We start from the raw sequence: 24,147 nt of genomic DNA, 5'->3' as shown, positions 1-24,147 counted from the left end.
TTTTGCAGCACTAAAGTTAGCAAAAATTTAGAAAATAATAATGAACGTAATATAACTATCACTCAAACATACCCACACACATATACAAAACTTACACAATTTTACTGAGATAAAGACAAGTCAGTTATTTTATTATCTTAAAGTAACTCTTTGAATTGAATAAAATTTGCAAATTACTTAATTTTTATTTTTAATATTTTCTTAAAATGGTCTGTATATTTGAGCAAATCATTCTGCCAAATTAAATTTGTCTGACCAGTTGAGTATACAGGCTAATCTCCACTAAGAACATGGACTGATCTCTGCTATTTTCCAGAAATATACTCACAAAATTAAAACTCCAAAGTAGTCTTTTTTTTTTTAAGTACTATAAACTTTAGGCCAGAAATGTCAGTATGATTTGAGATAATTTATAAACATTAATTACCTAAAGATTTGGATGGAATTCTTTTTTTCTTTTTAAATATATACAGAGTATGCTACACATAGTTATAAAACTTTTCTCTGCTTTCCTCTGATAGACTACATTAGAAACTGCATCATTGGCAAAGGAGGTAGCTACAAGGGAACAGTATCTATCACTAAGAGTGGCATCAAATGCCAGCCTTGGAATTCTATGATACCACATGAACACAGGTAAGAACAGCATGAAGAAAAGAGGGGAGAGCCTTTCTTTTTTATATGTGTGTTAGCAATCTCATGTTAGTACTTCAGAATAATCTACAGTTCTATAATAATTTACCCAACTTTACTGAATTGCATTAAGCCAAGGGTTATGTGAATTCATGACTGATATCCAAAGATGACTAAATTCGCCATTAAGTATGGCCTAACAGTATCTTACCTCAAAACCTCATCTTATACATCTTGGTATTTGTGAAGAAGTAATGAAAATGTGATTTAAAGAAAACACATATATTTCCCCCCCTCTCTTCGCCTTCAAGAAGGTACAGCACTCTGCAGCTCAAGTGGAGGCTTTCACTGTGATATAAATAGGCAGCGGATCAGATTCTGACCTGATCCTGGGGGCTGACTGTTCTTTAACTGTGGTGGTACACAACCTTGGTTGCACACTAAAACCAACTGCTATGAGCCTTGAACAAACCCCGCCACCCAGGCATCAACACACACCAATTAAATCAGAATCTTTTAGGGAAATAATCCAGGCACTGGTATTTTTTTTTAAGCACAGCCAAAATCGAGAACCTCTGCTAATAACTCATGTCACAGATTGACCAGCTTTCCCATTTCACCTATTGCCTAATAACTGGAGAAAACTTCTCATTCCGTGGAAATTAAATGTCTACACTTCAGAGAAGTGTGTTCATTATAACAGATGAATGCTATTTAAAGATGAGTAAACACAGCATCCAGAGGCTCATTAGTCTGAGAGTTTTAATCATCATGGAGGAGAAACATAGATTTCTAATACCCACTAAGGAACTAAATATAGCCACAGTTTGTCAAGACTTATTTCACAAATAATTTTAACAGGAACTGAAGTAGTTTAAAACAATTCTCCTCTCTGGTTATTAAATGCATTGCAAGATTTAGTGTACCAGGAGCAAGTATCTTGCTGAGCAGTTTATCTTGTTTATTTCATTTAATATCCCAAGAACCACATAGTGAGTAGTTTTATTAATTCTATTTTATATATGGCGAAACTGAAGAAGAAAGGGCTTCAGTAACTTTTCAAGGTCATGAACAACTAGTAAGTGTGATGGCCAGAATCTTGAGCTCAGCCAGTGTCACTGTGTAGCCTGTGTTTTTAACATGAAACAGGGCACAAAACACCGATCAGTAGGTCACATGCTGTGATCTGCTTTTGCAATAGTGGTGGTGACTTTGCCTTGATTAAATCGCTTTTTATTCCATTTCTTTCATTTTTGAGGGGCATAATTATGCAACATGATTTTATTTCTGTAAACAGAGATGAGTTAATTGGCCCACATAGAAAGAAAAGAAGTTAGTTGCTCTACGCTGGGATCAAACCTGTGATCCGGCCTAATTAACACTAGCTAGTAAGTGGCCAAGCTGATCAGTTTACAGGGTCTCAATAGCAGAAAACAACTAATTTTTCCCAAATTAGTTACTTATGATAATAGACAAATACCTCTGAAATACAGCATTATGCTTATATTACAAAGCAAATATCTATCTATATATATATAGATATAGATAGATAGATAGATATGCATAATTGTTTTGTTCTCTCATGAGGATTTGCATGGTGTCTCTCCCATGATACTATATGAGGAAAACATTTTATTTAAATACAAGATCTAAGTTTTTCATGAACAAAGGAATAGCATTTGAAATCAATCCTACCCTAGTTGAGTGCACTGGCCTGACCCAGTAGAGGTCTTATTTCAACCCAAATTCTCTATGATTGTGATTCTCTGCTAGAAGAGTAAATGTGAAATAGATCTCCCTGGGAACTGGCTTCCCGGTCCAATCAGCTATTTTACCAACAAACATTTCCTTGTGATATAGTGGTTTAGGGCTGAGAAGATCTTGCTTTTAACCAAATCTTTTTTTTTTTTTTTTTGTATTCAACAGTAACAATTTTCATCAATTAGCAGCTTATTGGAATATCTGCATGAGAGCTTAACACTTTTAAATTAAGTGTTACCTACAGATTAACTGTATGGGAAATGGAAAAAGATATATATATATATATATATATATATATATATATATATATATCTGTTTGGAGGAGTGATTTATTGTTGACTCTAGATTGAAATATTTTTCAAGTGGCTTAATGGGAAGATGATGATAGATGATTAAATTAGTATAGGAGCTTAACCAGAAAATCAGGTGACTTGATATCTACATCTACATCCTTCATTGGCCACCAGCATTCATTAATGAAGCAGATGATGGACTAGATCAAGTTTCCTATGAATGCAGTTTATATTAAAAGAAAAGAAAAGGTGGCTAGCACTCAGAAGATCTAATTTATATTTCAAAGTATATTTGGATATAACTCAGTTTTAGATATTTCTTTACTCTCTCTTAAAGCCTTGCTAACAAGGAAAAAGAACCACAAATATATATATGTGAATAAAAGTTTATTACAGAGCCTATTGACTGGGTTTGTATGTAATAGGTTCTCACAAACATTTGTTGAATGAACACATAAAAGTGAAAAGAGCAGGGCTGGCTTCATCCCTTGATTGAGTCTAGGATGCTAAAGAAAAGCAGGCTATCCCTCAGGACACAAAAGAAAACCAGCTAATCTGGGTAAAAAGCCTTATTACAGCAAAGAATGAAAGAAGAGATGGCCAGACTGTTCTTTCCTCTGCATGTCCTAAAGAGGAATTTCATACGGAAAGCAATGCATCTTTCCTTTTCAGTTTTCTTTTATTAACTCCAGTGAGAAAACTTTATTCATATTTCTGCCATGTCTAGTTTTGATTTCTACTTTTTCTCTCTTCCTTACTTGTATTTTTACGACTAAAGCATTGACTGACTCGTTCACTACTTTTTCACAGCTTCTCTTTAGCTTTACAAATCCAGAGGAAAGGTATATATGTGTGTGTTTGTGTGTGTGTGTGTGTAAAACAAATACTTTAGAGAAGTCTAAAGATTGTAGACTACTTTACTAATTATTCTATTACTTCCCCCGAATTACTACTCTATTTTTTAATGAAATAGAGTTATAGGAACATTTTCTTAGGTAAATTTAGGCATTACTTTATGAAAAAAAATGTGAAGTAAAGGTTAGTTTTGATTCTATCAGAAAAATGAGTATTTTGTTATATTTACTATGAAAAGTTGAAAAACTGGCAAAAACAAAAGAAAATTTCAAGCAATGGAATAAACAAAAGGTATCTTAAGTTATTCTGGAATAAAAGGGCTAAAGAAAAAAAAGGACTTCTCTTTCCTTTGAAAATTAAATACCATTAGGAATTGTGAAATCATGATGAGCTTTAATTGTATTATAATTTTTGTCAATCGTATGGCCTAATGTCTAATTTTTGTTTCCCCATATTTAAAATGCTAATGTAGTATGAATATAATAAACTTTATCTAAAGACATTTCGGATTTTGTAGTAATAAGAGTTTCCTTGAAAATGTTTGGTTATTATTAAGTCTCTTAGAATAGATTTTTTCTTTTTGACCAATATTTTATGTTTTCTGAAGACTTAACTATGGTGTATTTCATGTCCAAATGAAAGAATTTCATTGCAAAATATTGCTTGGTACCCAATGAACATCCATATATATTTTATGTCACATAATAACAAAAAAATGATGATTCCTAAATAAGTTTCAGTGGGTACGAGACACATTTGAATGGTTTTTACTTAGAGACTAAAGTCCTTTTACTTCACTCTAATTTAAACACCATTTAGAATGCAAGAATCAGTGAGAGTAGAAATAAAGCTTTATAGCAACAAATGAACCGGATATTGAAAATGTAACCAGATTTTCAAAACAGTGTTTAGTGTTATTCACAGATATATATTCTTCCTTACTTGTGATTTTTTTACGTGCAATCTAGCAGATGAAAGCATCATGAGGCCAATGCCACAAGAAGTACTAAACAATAAAAGAAGCTTTGGATTCTTCTGATATTGTGTTGAAATACTTTATGCTAATAAGAAAACGATAACTAGGGTATTAGACATTTCAAATGAAGGTGATGCATTATAGTCTCTGCACGCAATGGCAAACTATTAGGAACGAAATCTGGAAGCATCAAAACCCCACAGTGAAAATTAGTCAAATTTTTGAAGAGAATAAATAATTCTTTTTTTCACTATGACAAGGTAAAGACTACTAAGCAGAGTGAGCTTAACAATAAGTAGCATTTACTGAATGTTGATTACTCAGTCATCTCTTTGAACTTCTCAAAACAACCATATAAAGTGTAAGATGTGATGAAGTTAGGGTTATGCTCCGGGTACAGGTTTGCTAACACAGTCTGAGAGAGGCTAAATTACCTGCTGAGGTCTCCAGTTGGGAAATGAGAGAACTGAAATTTGAATCCAGGTTTAATTTGATTCTAGACCCTTTGTGTTACTTCATCAACCTGTTTCTCAACTGTGCAGAAAAAAGGGGGGCTATTCTTTATAAGAAAAGCAATAAACAAACAAATAATTATCTCGGATAAACGTTGTAAGAGTGAGATTTCAAGGCCTTCTGCAGTGTTTCTTCCATTCTCTCCTAGGGGCCTTGCTCAAGTGGAGCTTTGAAATTGTGGTTCAGAAAACTTCAGTTAGGTTCTAGAATGATTGGCTCTTAGCAAATCCAGAGATGAATCATTGTTAATGGTGTTGAATGTAGGAGTTCAGTTAGGTGAGTATTTATAAAATTTAAGTATTTTAAGAATGGATGAAAATGAACTTGAGTTAATATATATGGAAGTCTGAGCTAGAATGATTTCTGTACTTCAGGAAAAACATACCCACTAATTAGTAAAATTAATAGGCCAAAAATAAAGTTGCATGCTCTTATACTGTAATGATTATCATTTTAAAACTAGCTTTTTGCCTTCGAGCTATCGGGGTAAAGACCTACAGGAAAACTACTGTCGAAATCCTCGAGGGGAAGAAGGGGGACCTTGGTGTTTCACAAGCAATCCAGAGGTACGCTACGAAGTCTGTGACATTCCTCAGTGTTCAGAAGGTAAATGAACCTGAATGCCGTGTGGGGCACTCAGCTCCCGCTTTCTGTAGAACTGCATCTCGCATTAAAGGTTAACAGAAACGAATTAAACCATAATAAATATGTTGTTCATTCAAATGCAACTAAAGATAATTATCTGAGCATTTTTACTTGACGTCTTAAAAACTGATTATCATCAGATTAATGCAAAAGGGTTATGAGTTTGAATTTCAACAGAGCCTGAGGCATCCCTCTGGGGAGAGTAAAAGCTTGGGCTTCCTCATCTACTGTCTTGAGTTCACATACCTCAAAATCTGCTCCCATACACCACCTGAAAGGAACCCAGTGAAGCTTAGTTCTTTAAGAGTAAGGCTAATTCCATCCATCTAGCACCTGCTTCTGCAGAAATTTGTCAAACCTACTCTGAAGTGGTGTGGCAAGAGTACATGAACCCAGAAGAGAATATGGGAAGGGGTCGCTGAAAGTTCAATACCCCCCGTGTGCCTTTTGGTGAGAAGCAAATCTGACACAGACTGACACTAAACACCACTGAGAATAGCATCTGAAGAGATCAAAGCAGTAGTAGCTCCCCAGCTGTCTTGAAGGCAGGCACCCTAAGTCCACGCCTGTTTTCACCTCCTCTCACAGCATAACGGGGCACTGTCCCCCCTCTTGCACTGGAAAACTGCATGCCTGACAAGAAGGAAGAGTAACCACTTCAGCATTGGATGTGGTTTCATTTTTCTTAGTTACCTGGCTACTGAATAGCTGGCTTTTTAGTTTTGTCAGAAACTAAGCTTCTAAAAATCCAAAGGACACACGGATTAAGTTCTGAGAGAAGTTTAGTAGGATTTCGACGTACTCGGGGGTAGGGGGCTGCTGGAAGGCTGTCCAACTTTTATAGTATCTGTTTGTTATTAACCACATTTTTTGGAACTATTTTTCCATATATCCATTTAATACCAGGTTGATATTTATCACATAAAAAAGGCCATTGTTAGCTTAATTGTCACGGAGAAGGTGAATTTGTTTTCTGTTGTTAGTTAATTTAAAATTCTTGACTTCATGTGCTTAGAGCCAGTTCCATCTGTGTTTGTAAATTCTTACTTTCCATTCCGTATCATATTCTGTTCACTATAACTTCTTCATTGTTTTCTTCTCTTTTAAAAATAATAAACTGATCTGTGATAACGTTATGCACAAGTCTGTTTTGTATGAGTAAATCTGTAATTAATATTTGTTTTAAATTTACACATGGAAGAAAAACCCTTGCTCTTTTGGGAACTCTCCAATATCACAGTTTTCTGAGGTTGAAAGTCAATTGCAAGGAGTTTTGTTAATTTTTTGTTTTGTTTTTTTTTTTTGACCTGGGAAAGTGTTTTCAAGGGAACGTAACTTGGTCCAACTTTAAATAGCTTAGCATTTATGTTACCTGTCTAGTTCGTGTGGGAATGAGATTTCTCAGCCCTGGTTTATAACAACCTTCATCAAAATACACTGGCATAGATCTGAACTGATAGACAACATAGAAAAAATGTGCTAGAAAAGAAGTAATTGGAAAAATCCTGTTTCCAGTTATCCTCATCACATTAGAATGTTCATCTCTATTATCCTTTAATAATCTGAGGTCACTACACCTCCCTTAGAAAAGGGCATTGCTCATAACTATTAATTGCACATGATGCTGTTGGTCACCGTGGCATTAAAGGTTGCGGATATTCTTTTTCTGGAAGCAATTAGAAATATGACAGTATTAGAATAGCCCTCTTATGAGTGAACAAACACCTGCCCTGTAGGCTAAACATATCTCAGGGAGTGTGAATTGAGCTGTGATATTTAAATTCACACTATACTGAATAATCCTTTAGCAGGATTTTACTGAAGAAGATCTAAAACAAAAAGCACTGTCAATAATTAATAGAAAAAAAAAACCCAGCTGTTTATAACATGGATAATACAAACTATACAAAATAATGTAAGTGTATTTTTTGAGATTTTTGTAACTATATTTAACTCTTGACTAAATAATCTTCTGAAATGCATCTGAATGTTTGGTTCATAAAAGAAATATATCTGATTTCCAATGATTAATGTTATTTTTAAAAATTTAATCTTTGAAATATATTAAGCATTCCTAAAGAAAACAAGCACTTTTATCACACTTAGAACAATTATGTAAAGAATATAGCATTAATATTATAATTCAAATACTGTAAAAAACTGAGGTATCTAAAATCCAATTTCTTGCTTTAACATTAGCTTGGGATTTAAAACAAAGCAATCACCAGTTATTGAAACAGATGTCTTTTTTAATGACTGTCAAATAGTCAAGTAAATATATTTTATTAAATCATAATCATTATTTTTAATGCCTTACACTTAAAATCCCAAATACTTCTGCTATAACTTTATGTGTACAATTTCATATTCTGTGGAGATAGATCCTTAAAAACAAAGATTTAAATGAAACAATTATTTATAAATGTGGCTTTGTGAAACTATCCATATTTCAAACATTCAGCTTTGCTGAAGTACGCACCAGCACGGATTCTCAAAATAGTTGTTTCAGTTTTAGTCTGTAGAGTCTGTAAACCCAGATCACTTGTCGTTTTATGACTGAGAAAAACAGAACACAATAGGTTCTGAGTAACTTGGTTAGTATGATGAGAGAGATATACTAAGTTAATCTTATTTATATTACAATCCATGTGCAGTTAATATGGTTTTCTACTTTCATTTAGGCCAGAAATATATTTAAGAAAACCATTCTAGTTATGAATAGGAACATTTATTTAGTTTGAGTTTATGTCATCTAGGACAGCATTTTGCTTTTGTTTTCTGTTTTTAAGGGATAAACTTGCTAGAACGGTTGAACAGTACACTGGCAAAAACAGAGCCCAAAGGAAATAGATCAAGAGGGCCAATCCTCACCTTCTGCAGTGTTGTATAGATCATAACTTCCACCTACCTCCCTGAGGAGATGGACTTGATCTCCATCCCTACTGCTTGACTTTGAGCTTGGACAACTTAGAAGTTTCTTAGAATACTGGAAGTTTGAAAAGTGACTATGAGTTTAAATTTTGGCTTTCTTGAGGTACTTTTTATAAGTAACCTGATGGTTTGATGCAGTAGTAAAACAACAAACTTTTCAGCCTGGGTAAGAAGGCCAATCTACCTGCTTTCCTTCTCTCCATCCTCCAATAGGTGACAATACAACAGGGGCAACCTATTGTAAGCAAGAAGGCAGAGGGTAATGAAGATAATGTTATAAAAGCCAGGGAGATCGACTTTCTAAAATTATTGCTATGAGTCTTTCTTAAGAGGATGACCAATTAGAACACATAGGAAACAAAAGCATGGGACAAAAAGATAATTAGGAAGAATGGAATGAACACTGAACTGTGGGTCAGAAGACCAGTGTTCCAGGCACAGGTTTGACATTTTCTGTTTTAGGTAAGTCCCTTAAAAATGGTTTGAGCCTTGTTTTCCTCATTGCAAGGATCAAATGATGTCTTATATGTTAAAAGTGCTGAGTACTCAAAGAACTTGTAACTATAATATATTTACCATCCCAGTTCTATCACAGGACACATTTAATTCCCACCCCATCAATGACTTTCATTGCCTACCAAAACCTAATGTTATTCTTACTAACTTTTATTATTTTTAAATAATAGCTCCATAGGTTTGTGACTGAATCCATAACTCTCTCTTCACTTTGCTATAAATGTAACATAGTAATTTATGTTTCTGTACCATTTTATGTTATTTTGCTCCATAATGGCCTATCCAAATCTCATCCATCCTTCAGTATCCAAGTAAAATCTGTTCTCTCCTAAAAAGCCATTGCCACAAAACACTTAAGACTTTTAGAATAGGATGTATTATCCACACACTTGCTACTTACTATGACCTATAAGGACCAGAATCATCAGCATCCCCTGAGAGCTATTGATTGATGCCTCAATTCTGATCTTCTGAATCAGAACTTGCTCTATAACAGGATCTCACAGTGACTTTTATGTACAGTAAGGTTTGGAGAAGCACTGATCTACTACACTCATTCTGTAGAGTGGTCATCTTATAGAATCACCCGTTTAATTTGTGTAGCTATTTTTCCTTATGAAAATTAAAAATCCTAAAGTCCAGGAAAAATGTTTTATAATAATCCCCACAATACAGCTTCATAGAAAATAATTATATGTACTCTCATTAGAAAGTGATATACTCTCATCAACTGCATCTGCTAAAGAATACATTATAGATATATTCTGATTCCTGAGTACTATACAAGGATAGAAATTGTACATGTAGATACTTATTTCTTATGTGTGACCATAGTATTATGTTTACTTTTTCATTCAGTACAAAGGAGCAAAGAATGATAAATGCCACATCGTTTTCTGTGAAGATATCACTCTTGGCATTCTTTTGAAAAGGGGAACTAAATAAGTCAGTGGCCCATTCGAATGAAAGCTGAGATGTGTCTGGGGAATATTGGAATCACACGAGAGGAAGCTGACTTGGTCCCTTGTCGTCATTCATAGATTAAGCTACATTAAAAGAAGTAGATGGATCAAGCCAAATGGCCTCATGTTCTAGAAAGTTAATCTAATGTCCTATTAGATTATACAAATCAAAGGTACAGAAGTGATTATTCTAATATTATATCCCAAATTATTACAGATACTCATTAGGCTATATACCAGTGGATAAAGCTAAACATCCATATCTTTTCCCTGCTTTGGCTAAAGTTAGATGATCAGTAGTCACAAGATACAAATGATGTGTTTGGGGAAGTTTGCCGGATTCGTAAGAAAGCCAACCAATGATTTATTCCACAGGATGCCTGCTGTGCTACAAATCAACCTGTCCATTTGAGAAGTCTCGTTTTCAGCTAGCTGATGTGATTCAGAGTTTTCAGTGTGACATAAGAGGCGAGCCAGAAGAGAACTATTAATTAACCTCACAGAATCATCAGTAGGGTCCTGCATAATTACATGAGCTTATACATTATAAAAACACTGAGTACAAGGAGTTCAATATCAGGTCATCTTGTAGCCTAGGCTAGTTAAGAATGTAAGCCTGCCCAGGTATTTGACATGGTTATTCAGTAACAGAAAGAAGCCATCATTTGTTCTTTTAAAATAACCCTATTCTTTGAATAGTACCAGATTTAGGTTTGAAGCTGATCTCTCAAGTTTATCTGGTCCTCACTTTGACATTAACTGCCGGGGTATAACCTGTACTCAGTGTAAGTTGTATATTTCCTACGTATGTGTTTGGAGAGTAAGCTGAGAGAAGAGAATTATTCTGTTGTCAGTACAGACACTGAAATTCTTTGCATTTTAGACCAACAAAGGGCAGATCCCAAGGGCGTATCTTATATGTCCAGTCTGGGTATCTTTTGGACAGTTACTGAGAAATTAGAAAGGCAGCATCCTGGCCTTGTGGTAAATTTTTATGACATTAACTATACAAATCCCATTTACACTATATGAAGAGTTCTGTAGGGAGTATTTTATGCCACTCTTTATGGACATTAGACCCCAATTCAACGTTAAAATGGTATGTAAGTTGTTATAAAAATCTTTTTGCTAAACAGGTGATTTACTGTTCTTTCAATGGAATGGTGGTGTTCTTGATTTTGTTGTCAGAAGCAATTAACATGCCGTACTTTAATTTTATTAGTTGAATGCATGACCTGCAATGGGGAAAGTTATCGAGGTCCCATGGATCATACAGAATCAGGCAAGATTTGTCAGCGCTGGGATCGTCAGACACCACACCGGCACAAATTCTTGCCAGAAAGGTAAAATACCACCAAATCGTGCTTCCAATGATTCTTTTCACAAAGTGTTATTTGCTCCATGACAAACTGCTAGAGAAATTCTCCTTATATTATGATTTATGGATAGTCTTGGGGCAAAGGGACTTCAGACGAGGCATATGAGAATGCTGGCCCCACCTCTGACCGGTCTCTGCTGAGGAGACTGAGTCCCTGAAATCAGGATGGTCCGAAACACAGGAGCATCAGTGGGGGGCAGAAGGGGAGCACTAACAGAAGCTGCCTCTTTCCCTTCCATGGCAGGGAAAAGACAGAGATCCATTAAGTAATGACCACAGTCCAAGCTATGGAAGGAGGCATTATTGCTAAATACAGGCCAATGTCCTTCTAAAGCCACATCTTCAATGACTTAGGTAAAGTGGGGTCACCTGTGTGACACCATGACATAGGTCATGCCCATAGACAGGGAATGAAATATGGAGCAAACAATTCTTTGGCTGCTTTATCCTAGTGTGTTTTGAAATCGCCAGTCTGGAGAAGTCAGGCAACCACGTCTACATTTCTCCTCAGGAATAGGTTTTGAGCTTAAATGGTTAAAAAAAAATATGTCTACTATGGCTCATTCCTTTCACATGAAATATTTTAGTTGACAAAAATGTCTTTATTTTTGTTATAAAGAATGAAAATACAATTGTAAGGGAAGTTCTGTTTCCATCTTTCTGAAAGGTGTTGTTCTTATCTTTTTGTTTGTTTTTCTCTTAAATTAAACTCCGTGTGTGTGTGTGTGTGTGTGTGTGTGTGTGTGTTTAAGTGAATCTCTTGTCCTTTCAGTGAGTGCAGGAGGAATATGGTAGCAATTAAAATCAAGTCACCAATTCAGGACCCTGTTAATTTAAAGGGAGGAGGGTACAGAGAAAGTGGTGTAATGGAGTTTCTCTCTCCCATGGTGGAGGTGAGGGCATGACCTAGAAGGGTTCTATTTTCAAAATTGATCTATCATCAGTAACAGAACTATTGAAACCTAACTTTCAGTTTGAACTTTAAGCCTGCCCCAGAAAAAGACCCGTTTTCTTAATGAGCAGGCTACATGAGGTCGTGTTTATGTAATCTGTCCTTAACTGGGCTTTGTGAGAAGGGGATTCAGTTTGGGAGCTCAACCTGGTGGACAGGTACCAAATGAATCTAACTTATTAGCAAAGGGATGTGTTCTATACTTACTAGATATGGAAGCTAACATACGCAATAGTTGATAATCAGCAGTTCTTGTAAGGTAACAGGAAATCTCTTCTTTCCCCAGCTAGTAGTATCCAAGCTCCGTCGAAAGTTACTTTGTGAACTGAGGGGTGGGTGGTGCTTCCAGGCAGATTTACATGACACTTTTCTTGGTGTGGTTTGCAGATATCCCGACAAGGGCTTTGATGATAATTATTGCCGCAATCCTGATGGCAAGCCGAGGCCATGGTGCTATACTCTTGACCCTGACACCCCCTGGGAGTACTGTGCAATTAAAATGTGCGGTAAGTTAGGGTCAAATTTATTGCTTCCTTTTCCTCTCAGCCTGGATCTAAGCAGGCGATTATTAGTGAGACAAGTTAACAACTATTTTACTTGATGCTTTAATGGGTGTAGGCTTTAATATTTTAGGAATGCATTCCATAATTCTATCCAAGGCTTTTGAATTTTCAGAGTCATTGTTTTGAAAGAGATAAGTGTGCAAGTGAACACAAAACATTTATACTTATGATGAAGGCCTAAACATTCTTATGTTATTTTAAAAAATATCCACAGAGGGAGAAAAAAGATCAGGGACTGTGTGCAGTATCATAATGTCATTAGGGCCTTAAAAGCTAGGACCTTAGATTTTTACCTTCCAACCCGGTATCCTTTCCATACCTTTCTTCCCCAGACATAACATGAGCTGTCAGCTGACTGTGAGCCTCTTCTGGTGAACAACAGAGGCTGCGGTGAAAAATAACAAGTCTAATAGAAGAATCTCAGAGAAATCTTTAATCTCTAGTAGCTGATCCCCACCCCTCTGGCTGACCTCGTACGCAGCCTGTATTCTGTTCAAACCTGTCTTTTAGCTGTGCTGTGGTCATTTTCTATATACTGGCCTTTACCCAACACTCCTGAATTTATGGTAAAAGCTTCTTACCTCACTTGCTTTATGGTAGCTCTTTAAATCTGTATGCTTGGTCCCCTCCTCCATGGTTAACTTACACAGTTTCACTCTTTGAAATAATACTGGATAGTTAGATATAGGCATGCTTTAATTTCTATGGGTACAAGTCTTATTTTTTCAGCTGGATCCTAAAATGCTCTAAGACTAGTAGAATTCCATGACTTTGCTAAGGTATAATAACATTGGAAATGGGCTTGGCAGCATAAAGATATGCATATAGAGAGGAATGTACAAAGAGAAATAATCTACATAAGATAAGGTACCAGCACCCTGCATGATAAGTGGACAGTTATGAGGATAAGAATAGGTAGTTGCATATCTTCCTAGAGCAGCATGATGGGGATATCCCTTTGAACAAACCTAATTCAACATTATTCACACTGTGATACTGCCAAGGTAAATCTCTCTCCACCTAGACCTGCTAATAAGAGGAAATGTTTTGGACAACTCAAATAAAGCCCATAGAAGGAGGACATGTCTGGCATGTGTGAAATAACCGCAGACTCTGGTAGACCTGCAGTGTGAACGCAATGTTCTAAGGAAACTGAATTATCTGTTTGGTCCCTTGGCATAAAAGATGACTTCTGTGACAGTGTTTCTCTGTATAGATTGAGGTAGTTCCACTCATTGACTTCTAAAATCTCATTAATCTTCCCACCATTTTAGACTACTTAGATACAATAAACCAACTGTTTCCCTTCTGTTTTGTGTGCACAAATATTTGCTTTTAGGCACTCCTGTAAATCGTCTCGGGAATAAGATCAGTATAAATACATACACACAGACACGATCACATGCATAATCATCTGCACATTCACTGTTGCCTTCCTATTCTTTTCCAACCAGTATTTGGTGATTTTAAAAGACACTGTTAGAGAAAAGAAATAAAATAAATATGATGCTTCCTAACTACCAGATAGATTTCTTCTTCTCTTCTGTCCAAAGAAGTGTTGGCTAATTATGCAACTAACATGTTGTGATTCAGATGGCTTTGTTAAACAGAGAATCGTGTGTATAGGATGGTAATGCTAAGAAAATGGTAGTAGAACATGTAAGCCAAACCCATATAGTGAAGAATAAAATCATTTCTTAAGCATGGAGAATATTTCAGAAATATTTCATTACAGGAAAGCTTTTAGTTTGTAAAAGTATAGTTGGAGACTATACTCTTATTCAGATGAATGGAAGTTGATATTCTGCAATTCTGGAAAGCATAAGAGATAAGGTTTTGTGAATATTCTTGCTTACATTTATAGCAAAGCATATAATGCAAAAGTAAGACATTTGGTGGTGCTTTCAACTGTGGAACAGGTTTATATTGCTGCATAACAATTTACCAAAATGTAGTGGCTTAAAACAATACACACTTACTATGCCATAATTTCTGTGGGTCAGAAGTCCAGGCATGACTCAGGTGGATTCTCTGCTTAGGATCTCACAAGGCCATGACCCAGGTGCCTGCCAGACCTACTCTCTCATTTAAGACTCAGTATCCCATTCCAAGTCCAGCAGTTGTTGGCAGAATTCTTGTGGTTACAGCATGGAGGTCCTGAGCTCCGAAAGATTGCCTGATGTTTCCTACTCTACGACCCTCTCCACAACAGAGAATTTTACTTCTTCAAGGATAATGGCAGAGTTTTCTGCTAGTTTCAGCCTCTGACCTCTACATCCTCTTTTATTTTTTTTAATTTCTTAATTTTCAAAATTTTTCTTTATTACACAAATCCTCTAAAAGCCTTAACATTAACTTCAAAATTTAACAATAAATCACAAGATATTTTAGGAAAGAATTTTTGTTTGTCAAGGAGATACAGGGACAAAAAAATAGCATGGAATAGGTGTAATATAATGTAATAGACATTTTGAATAGCATGCCACTTGAATATTCATGTGCAATAATGGCAATTTCTAATTAAAGGGCAATAGTTATTTTAAAGCTCTACATACTCTTTTAAAGAGCTCATCTGATTAGCTCAGGGCCACTTGAGGTAAGCTCCCTTTAATTAACTTAAAGTCAACTGATTAGGGACCTGACTTATACCTGCAAAATCTCTTCACTTTTGTTGTACAACATAAGCTGGTTACAGAAGCCTCCAGATTGCTGTCTGTGAAGCCCTCGGGAACACAAAACTCTCATGGGGTCTGTGGACATGGACAGCTTAGAGGCTCAAATTCTAGCTCTTTTACTTCCAGATTAATTCTTTCCCCAAATCTTCTGCTTGAGATGTACATGTTACTAAGGAGTTAGTCAAGTTCAAAATCTTACCTTCTCATTCACAATTACTCTTTCTTACTTTCCCGAATAAAACCAAACTGCCCATCCTTCCTGAATTTTATTTTGGTACATTGTCCTGGGGTGTAAAACCTTGGGGAAACTAAACAAAGAGACTTTTGCAAATGCTATATATTCATGCTGCTTATCATCTATGTACTGCTAATAATTACACAACTCTATCTGGAATATATACATACATACGTGCAAGTGTGTTTGTATGTGTGTGTAGGGTACATGTGTATTTATCCCTTAGAATACTATGGTCACAAGAAATTTAAATAAATTTCAAAATATAAAAATCTTTGAGAAAAGTATGATGGGGTTAAGAATAAAAGACTCTCCAACATAAAATACATTAAATTCAAGGGGCACCTGGGTGGCTCAGTTGGTTAAGCGTCCAACTGTTGCTTTTGGCTCAGGTCATGATCTCACAGTTTGTGAGTTTGAGCCCCGCATTGGGCTCCATGCTGACAGTGTGGAACCTGCTTGAGATTCTCCCTTTCCCTCTCTCTGCCCCTCCCCTGCTCACTCTCTCTGTCTCTCTCTCAAAAATAAATAGTTAAAAGTTAAAAAAAATTCAAATAACATTCCATGGGTAAAGTGGAATAGAAATACTAATTCAAGGAGAAAAAGGGTTTGATAATATACACTTATCCAAGAACAGGTAGATATCAAATCACTCCATTAATCTTTTTTAAAGTGCAATATAAAAATTTTGGTGTAAAAATGACAGTAGTTAACATACGCTAGAAATCACATCTTTTGCAACTATTTAAACTTACCATAAAAAATGTGGATGTCAACTTAAAAACATGTGGGAGAACATAAATTTTTGTTTTCAAAATTATCTTAGTAATGGGAATAAAAAAAACAAAAGCAAAAACCAACACACCTCCACCAACTGAAGATCACTATATATTTCCAGTAATTGGCAGGAGAGTGCTGAGACAGGAGGCAGGTGGGTCTGATAAGAGCTGATTGGAACAGGCCAGTAATGTGAATTAATGCTGTAAACAGTGAGCATAACAAGGTGAGGAAGGGTGAATGATACTGAAGAGTCTGAATGTCCAATATGTAATGACAAATTGGATGTAGTGGGAAACGAGATAGGGAAAGAGCAAAGTCTTACATATTTCCTAAGTTACTGAGTAGATGATGCATATTTGAGAGAGATGTAACTTTGAGGAGGAAGATAAGAAAGCTGAGTTCTGCTTATGCTGAGATGTAGGTGCTCGATGTCTATGCTCGTAGCACATCCAAATTCAGTCTTTTCTGAAGGTCTTGAAAAGTCATAAGTAAATAGTGACAGAAAAAACTTCTCCAGAACAGCAATTCCAGGGAGCACACAGAAAACACAAGGAAGATTGTCAGCCCCTTTTGCATAGGAGTTATTCAATAAATATTTACTGACTAGCTCTCATACCTCAAAATTTTTTCTAGATTCTGGGGGCATAGAAGTGAACAAAACACACCAAGGTCTATGATAAAATGAAATTTCAGAGCACTAGCAAGAACTAGTAAAGTAAAAGCTGACATTGCCGTGACATTGGCATATTCACACCTTTCGGAGCCAAGGTTTTGATGACTGCTGTCTGTTCCTTTTATTTGTTAAAAGCTGAATGAGCCACAAATTAGTTCCTGTCCCTTTGCTCCCAACCTTTTAATCTTAGAATCAGTGGACGTATCCCAGAAAGTGAAGGATAAATGTTGCTCATCACCTGACAAATGTGGCCGGGACAGGCCTTCTCAGTAAACCTTTGCACCATGTTCCTCAGAAAGCGATTTCTACCCAAATGGCAACAGTTCACAAACATCTTGGCTATATACCTTTTAAAAAAATATATTACAGGGACGCCTGGTGGCTCAGTCAGTTAAGCGTCCGACTTCGGCTCAGGTCATGATCTCATGGTTCGTGAGCTTGAGTCCCACATCGGGCTCCATGCTGACAGCTCAGAGCCTGTAGCCTGCTTCGGATTCTGTGTCTTCCTCTGTCTCTTCCCCTCCCCCGCTCATGCTCTCTCTCTCTCTCTCTCTCTTTTTCTCAAAAATAAATAAACATTAAAAAATTTTTTAAAATATATTACAGTTGTATTTGACAATTAATACCTCAATAAAGCTGAAAAACGGTTTCAAAATTTTATGAATAGACTATGTCCTTCTGAATGCATAGGGAACAGTATAATGTGCATGTCTAATTTTCTACTAAGAATCACTGAATCAAAAGCACAGGGGTAGAAAAGAGGGAATTGAATACTTTAAAGTTGCCGTAAGGTTTAATCATACTTAAGCTGTGGAACCACATTTGATGTAGTATGGAGTGGGCAGATCATCTGAAGGGGCAAGTTTAAAGTCCAGGTGCTGCATCATGAAGCTTTCCATTTCTGAGTCAATAGGGTTTCTATCTCCGTCAATCAGTGCAGAGACTTCCTAAAGGAGGGAATATGAAGAAACTCAAGGGCAGATCCCATCTTCTGGAGGTTAGTTATCCTCATCCAGAGAGACCAGGTGCTCATAGTTCTTCAACATCACATCCCTGTACAAAGCCCTTTGAGCAGGGTCCATGCTTTTCCACTGCTTCTGAGAGTATTCTGTGGCCACACCCCTGAATGTCATCCCATTTCTTACTCCTATTTTGTCTTCTTTCTACTCTACCGGGCTTTCTTCTCCAGCAACATGAGCATATGCAAAGCAATCATTCCAGGGGTCAGTGTCACTCAAATTTAGTTTTGGGTCAAATCCATCATCACCATGTTGAGGTAGGCCCACTGAGTCCCATAAGGGGAATCATTTCACCAATTTATCCTGAGAAACTCTGAGTTGAATGAGCAGAACTGCATATAAGTGAATTCTAAAATGGCGGCTTGAAGGGGCTAGTGGGTGTCTTTATCAATCTTCTCCCTTAAAAATTCCATGACCATCTTTCACATGTATTCCACAGAGTGATCTTTGCTCTGCACTATCCACTTCTGGTTCTACCTGGCTATATAAATTTTAACAGATTTCCAAGTATATGGAATTTTAGACATTGCAAATATATAACAAGATTGGGAGTCCTGTATAATACCTGAGTGAAATTCTGATTTTCTTATGGTTTTCCACTATAATAACTTTATATTCTGAATAACAGTTCCATAGATTAGTTCACTGCTTTTTAGAGAGAAATAATAATATTTGTTGGGACTAATTATATTTTTCTGAAGTGAAAATACTTCTCTGGCAATTGAAAAGCTATAATTTGGTTGATTGTCATAGAAAATCTTTTTGATTATTTAAATCAGTTATTCACAAACTTCTTGGACTGAAGATATCTTTACATTCTTTACCATTATTGAGAGCCCCAAATTGTGTATGTGAGCTATACGAATCTATATGTACTGCATTAGAAATTAAAATGTAAATTTAAAGAATATTAATTCATTAAAATAGTGACGAGCTCATTGGATGCTAATAAATACAACATATTTAAAGTGAAAACTATATTTGTCAGAAAAATAGGGAGAACAATGGCAGTGTTTTAGATTTTCTGCAAATTCAGATTTTTTGCAAATTTCTTCAATTGATACCTTAATTAGAAGATGGCTTTGTGTTTCGTATTTGCTTTTGCATTCAGTTTTCTGGAACGTTAAACCTCAAGTGCTCTAGGAATTTCACTGTATAAAACACAAATGATATGTTAGAATTGTCCTAATAGAGTGTTTTGAGGTCCGAGATCCCCCAAAGGACCTCTGGAACCCCAGGTGTTCCTCTGCAAACAGCTTTTTTGCTACATGTCAGACCTGTAAGGCTGATGTGGTCCCATTAGGATATACATTAACTAGCATATACCTGTTGGATGGTCAAATTGTTTTCCAGTTCTCACCAAGAGCAAATCACCTGGTTGGAGATTTTTATCATCTATCACCTTTTTCTGATTTTCTTCTTTTATCCTGTAGGATGGTCTAGTCTGCTTTTCAAGCTCTCTTTGTATGACTGATACCACCATTACATCTAAGGTTCAAAAACCTAGAATGATCCTAGACATGATCTTTCCTTCACTCCTCACATTTGACCCACCACTGTCAATTTTATTTTTGTATATACCTCTCAAATCTAACCATTTCACTCTCTCCTTTTTCCATTAGTGTTATTTTTCTTCTTGAATATTTAAATTGCCTTCTGAAAGGAGATGAATCCATATTCACTAGTTTTTCCCTTCAATCCCTTCTTCATACTACAAACAAAATGGTATAAAAATCTGAGTATATCATTTCCCATCCCTAGCAACACACACACACATACACACACACACACACACCAGTTAAAAACCTTTCAATGATTTCCTTCTACCTTAGTACAAAGACAAAACAAAACCATCTTTTACTTCCCTACCCATATCTCTAACCTCATATACTACCACATTTCTCTCCAAGGTTCTCTATTCCAGCCAGAATAGCTTACTTCCTATGCTTCATATTTTCTATATTCTCATTTATATTTCCTTTACCCCTAACTTCTTCTCTGCCTTGAAAATTTTTTTATTCTTTTTCACCCAGTTGACAGCTACTAATTGCTGAAATTTCCACTCAGTTACTATTTCCTCAGTTAGCATTTCTTCATCTGACTTCTCTGACTTGGTCAAATTCCTTAGTATATATTTATACCATAATAAACCTCTCCTATGTGCTTCTCAGAGCCTTGTCTTTACATTTGTTTTTGAAATTATTTGATTAATAGCTCTATCAAAATTTGTAAGCTCCATCAAAACACAGATCATGTCTCTTTTTGGGTCAGCACATTGCCTCAGACAAGACAGGGATTCAACAAGCATTTGTTGAATGAATGAATGTTACATTCCTATATAGTGGTAGTTTTTCATTTGTGTGTGTTTGTGCGTGTGTGTGTGTGTGTGTGTGTCTCCTGGAATGTCTTTTATGCTTCTAGATTTTCATATGACAACTTAGCTTTTCTCAGATATTGCCATGCATGAAGATTTGTTTCATGCTTTCTTCTTATCACCTCAACTCATCCTGAACTCATCCTGAGGTTTCATGCTTCCCTGAGATATTTTTGTTCATTTGTTGTTAGTTGTCGGGAGGGCTTTTTCTTTACCAAAAAATAGACATATTTTGTCATGTTTTGCCTTATTTTTCTCCTCCATTTTCTTCTTTTTTTAAAAATTCTAGACACATATGTGTCCAGAGCCATTTTATTTATTTTTAACAGCTTTACTGTGGTGCAATTAATATAAACTGTACATATTTAATGTATACAATTTGACTGATTGGATCATATGCATATACCCATGAAACCATCTCCACAATCAAGGTAATAAACACATCAATGATTTCCAAAACTTCTTCCTGCCATTACTCTCCTTTTTTTAATGTATGTGTATGAACATTTAACTTGAGATCCACTCTCAACACTTTTTTTTTTTTTTTAGTATACAGTGTCGCACTGTTAACCACAGGTACTATGTTGTTCAGATCTCTAGGTCTCTATAATTTACTCATTTTGCGTAACTAAAACTTTATACCTATGAAACAACTCTCCATTTCAGAAATGTTACCTAGGCAGATCTTTGATAGCTAAGATTTCTATTCAAAGTATTGTTATAGACTGAACTATGCACCCACCTCCTGCCATACACACACACACACACACACACACACACACAAATTCATACATTTAAGCCTTAATCTTCAGTGTGACAGTATTTGGAGATAGGGCATTTAGGTGGTAATTAAGGTTAAATGAGATCACAAGTGTGGGACCCCAATCTGATAGGATTAGTGGCCTTATAAGTAGAGTAAGAGATCTCTGTCTCTCTCTGTCTCTCTCTGTCTCTCTCTCTCTACTGCTTATGAGCACACAGCGAGAACGTGGCCATCTACAAGCCAGGAAGGCTTGGCCAACTTGGCTGGCCAACTTGGCTGGCACCTTAATGTTTGACTTCCTAGCCTCCAGAATTGTGAGAAATACATTTCAGTTGTTTTTAAGTCTGTAGTATTTTGTTATGGTGGCCCAAGCAGACTAATACAGGTGTGTTTGACAATAAATAAAAAGAATCCTTCCTTCTAGTAATTAATCTACACTGGTGTGGTTTTAAGAGAATATCTAACCTTATAAAATTGAGTGTGTTTACATGTTTGGAAAAGAATGTTAGCACATTATTTTCTTCCTTAAAGAAAGCTGTTTATTTCTCAGAACTTGTTATTTTATCCAAGGCTAGAACAGAGATTCATAGAAATGAAATCTCATTGTATTCTGAGTCAGACAAAAACAATGCCATCAATACCCTTTCTCAGGGGAAAGATCTTATACTTGGAGGTCTTTTTCAAGTCGTCTTCTAAGGAATAAGAGTATAGAACTGAAGACCTTTCGTGAAAGTCTTGTCTCTTGAGCATTTTATACCAGTAAAGGCTTGGATAAAGTCCAAAGAAAAGTTTCAGATAGGAATTCTAGGCTCATAGGGAAAGCAAACGTGCAAGCAATTTGAGGTTTGTACTTTGGAGTCTTTATACTACTTTCCCATGTCAATTTTAAAACAAGAAGCTCTTTAAATTTTCATTGAGCCTGATCCTGCCATTTGCGGACCAAAGAGCACAAGTCTGTTGATGGGAGAATAGCTTTACACACTGTTCCCAATCTCTAGGGACCACCATAAAGTAAATCCTATGTTTCAGTTGCTCTTCAGTAGCTGAATTGGGAATAGAAGTGGGTTGTGCAGAAGTATTCCAAGGAATAATGAGATATTTGTCCAATGGCCTGTGGAGCAACTTGCTCCTAGCTATAGGCAAAGCAACAGCAACAGTGTATCACCAGTGGGATATCTAGATTTTGGGGGAGAAGGGGGACTGTAAATGTCAGGGTTTACTTATCCTTCATGGAAAGCTTATGGAACTCTGTGCATGGCTGTCTGTAATATGCATGTGCACTTGTATTCTCCAGTTGCCTTTCACAGACCTCCATCAGGGCTCTGAAGTTTCTCGGCAAAAACTCAGCAAGACTTCCACAGAGAAAATGGATCAGATTCATTATTTGTCATCTTATTCTAGTGGTCTTTCTGTTGGGTGGCAGGATGTCTGTCCCAAGCATCACATAACAGTTAATGTTCATTCTCTCAGAAAATTTATTCAAACCTTAAAGTCCCCACCAGATATTATAGCAATCAGATCATAACACATCCATACCAGCAAAGTGAAATTAATGTTCCAAAAGGCACCCATTATATTTGATTATGTTGTAAAAGAACAGTGCAAAATTTCAGTAGTCAATGTTGTTTTTATAAAAAGCATTTCCAAACAGAAAACTTTATGTCACTCATCAAAGAAAAAACATTTCTTCACTCATAGGTCATGAAAGATCATACAACTATCTTTACATGTGCTTCCAAAGGGTGGCCACCACTGGCACACCTGAAAAAAATGCTTTATTTGTGAGGAGCTCTCTTATTTGTGAGTTTCTCGGATTTTTCAGTGTGCTTGGTAGACACAAAATTGCAAAAATGTTTGTATATATGAAGATATACACATGTTGCCTTGGCTAAACTTGATCAACTGCAGCTGATATTTAGGGACATTTCTGTGCTTCTTTTCTTTACCACTTTGGTCACGGGAGACCTCAAAATCTTCCCTTATTCAGGTCCCATGTTATAAAGTATTAAGTCCAGAGGAATAGCTTTCCCAAAATTTAATAGCTTTTTCCAAATCAACTGGCATGAAACATTTGTTTTGTTTTTGCATCAAGTTTTGGTATTTATACAGTAGGACAGGTAAAGGAGTCTATTTTATTACAGTTCAGGAATAATTCATCTTGTTTGAGTAGGAAATATGTACGTAGGCAATAAAGAAGGAACATTTGTATCACAGTTAAATGGTCTATGAAAAATCATTCACATGATCCTCATCAGATAATATGTGTTCAACAGCTGTATGGAATTTCATAATAACTCCTATTTAGTGGTGAAAATTATTTAGTTACCTTGTTGTACTAATATATCTTTTTTTTGGCCTATGATATTTATTCTATACATTTTCACCAGAATTATATAGCTTTTCATTATGAAGGCACTTTTAAATTTTTTTTTTCAACATTTATTTATTTTTGGGACAGAGAGAGACAGAGCATGAATGGGGGAGGGGCAGAGAGAGAGGGAGACACAGAATCGGAAACAGGCTCCAGGCTCTGAGCCATCAGCCCAGAGCCCGACGCGGGGCTCGAACTCACGGACCGCGAGATCGTGACCTGGCTGAAGTCGGACGCTTAACCGACTGCGCCACCCTGGCGCCCCATGAAGGCACTTTT

At 36.2% G+C, this 24,147-nt stretch overlaps 1 protein-coding gene across 3 annotated transcripts in view; it reads left to right on the top strand.

Moving 5' to 3' along the window:
• The window catches only part of HGF (hepatocyte growth factor), an 80,694-nt gene that overhangs the window by 12,811 nt on the left and 43,736 nt on the right, over window positions 1–24,147 (top strand). For 2 of the 3 annotated variants that reach the window (XM_045494623.1, XM_045494622.1), the window contains 4 exons: window positions 522–636; window positions 5,495–5,637; window positions 11,308–11,428; window positions 12,803–12,921. In XM_045494623.1, coding sequence (XP_045350579.1) covers window positions 522–636; window positions 5,495–5,637; window positions 11,308–11,428; window positions 12,803–12,921 — 498 coding nt within the window. The remainder of the gene's footprint in view (window positions 1–521; window positions 637–5,494; window positions 5,638–11,307; window positions 11,429–12,802; window positions 12,922–24,147) is intronic. The other variant, XM_045494624.1, reaches the window with a different exon arrangement.

This window comes from Leopardus geoffroyi, chromosome A2 (genome assembly GCF_018350155.1).
Source record: "Leopardus geoffroyi isolate Oge1 chromosome A2, O.geoffroyi_Oge1_pat1.0, whole genome shotgun sequence".
NCBI classification, from domain to species: Eukaryota; Metazoa; Chordata; class Mammalia; order Carnivora; family Felidae; genus Leopardus; species Leopardus geoffroyi.
Note: the sequence above shows the minus strand (reverse complement) of the source record. Positions and strands in the feature narration are given on the sequence as shown.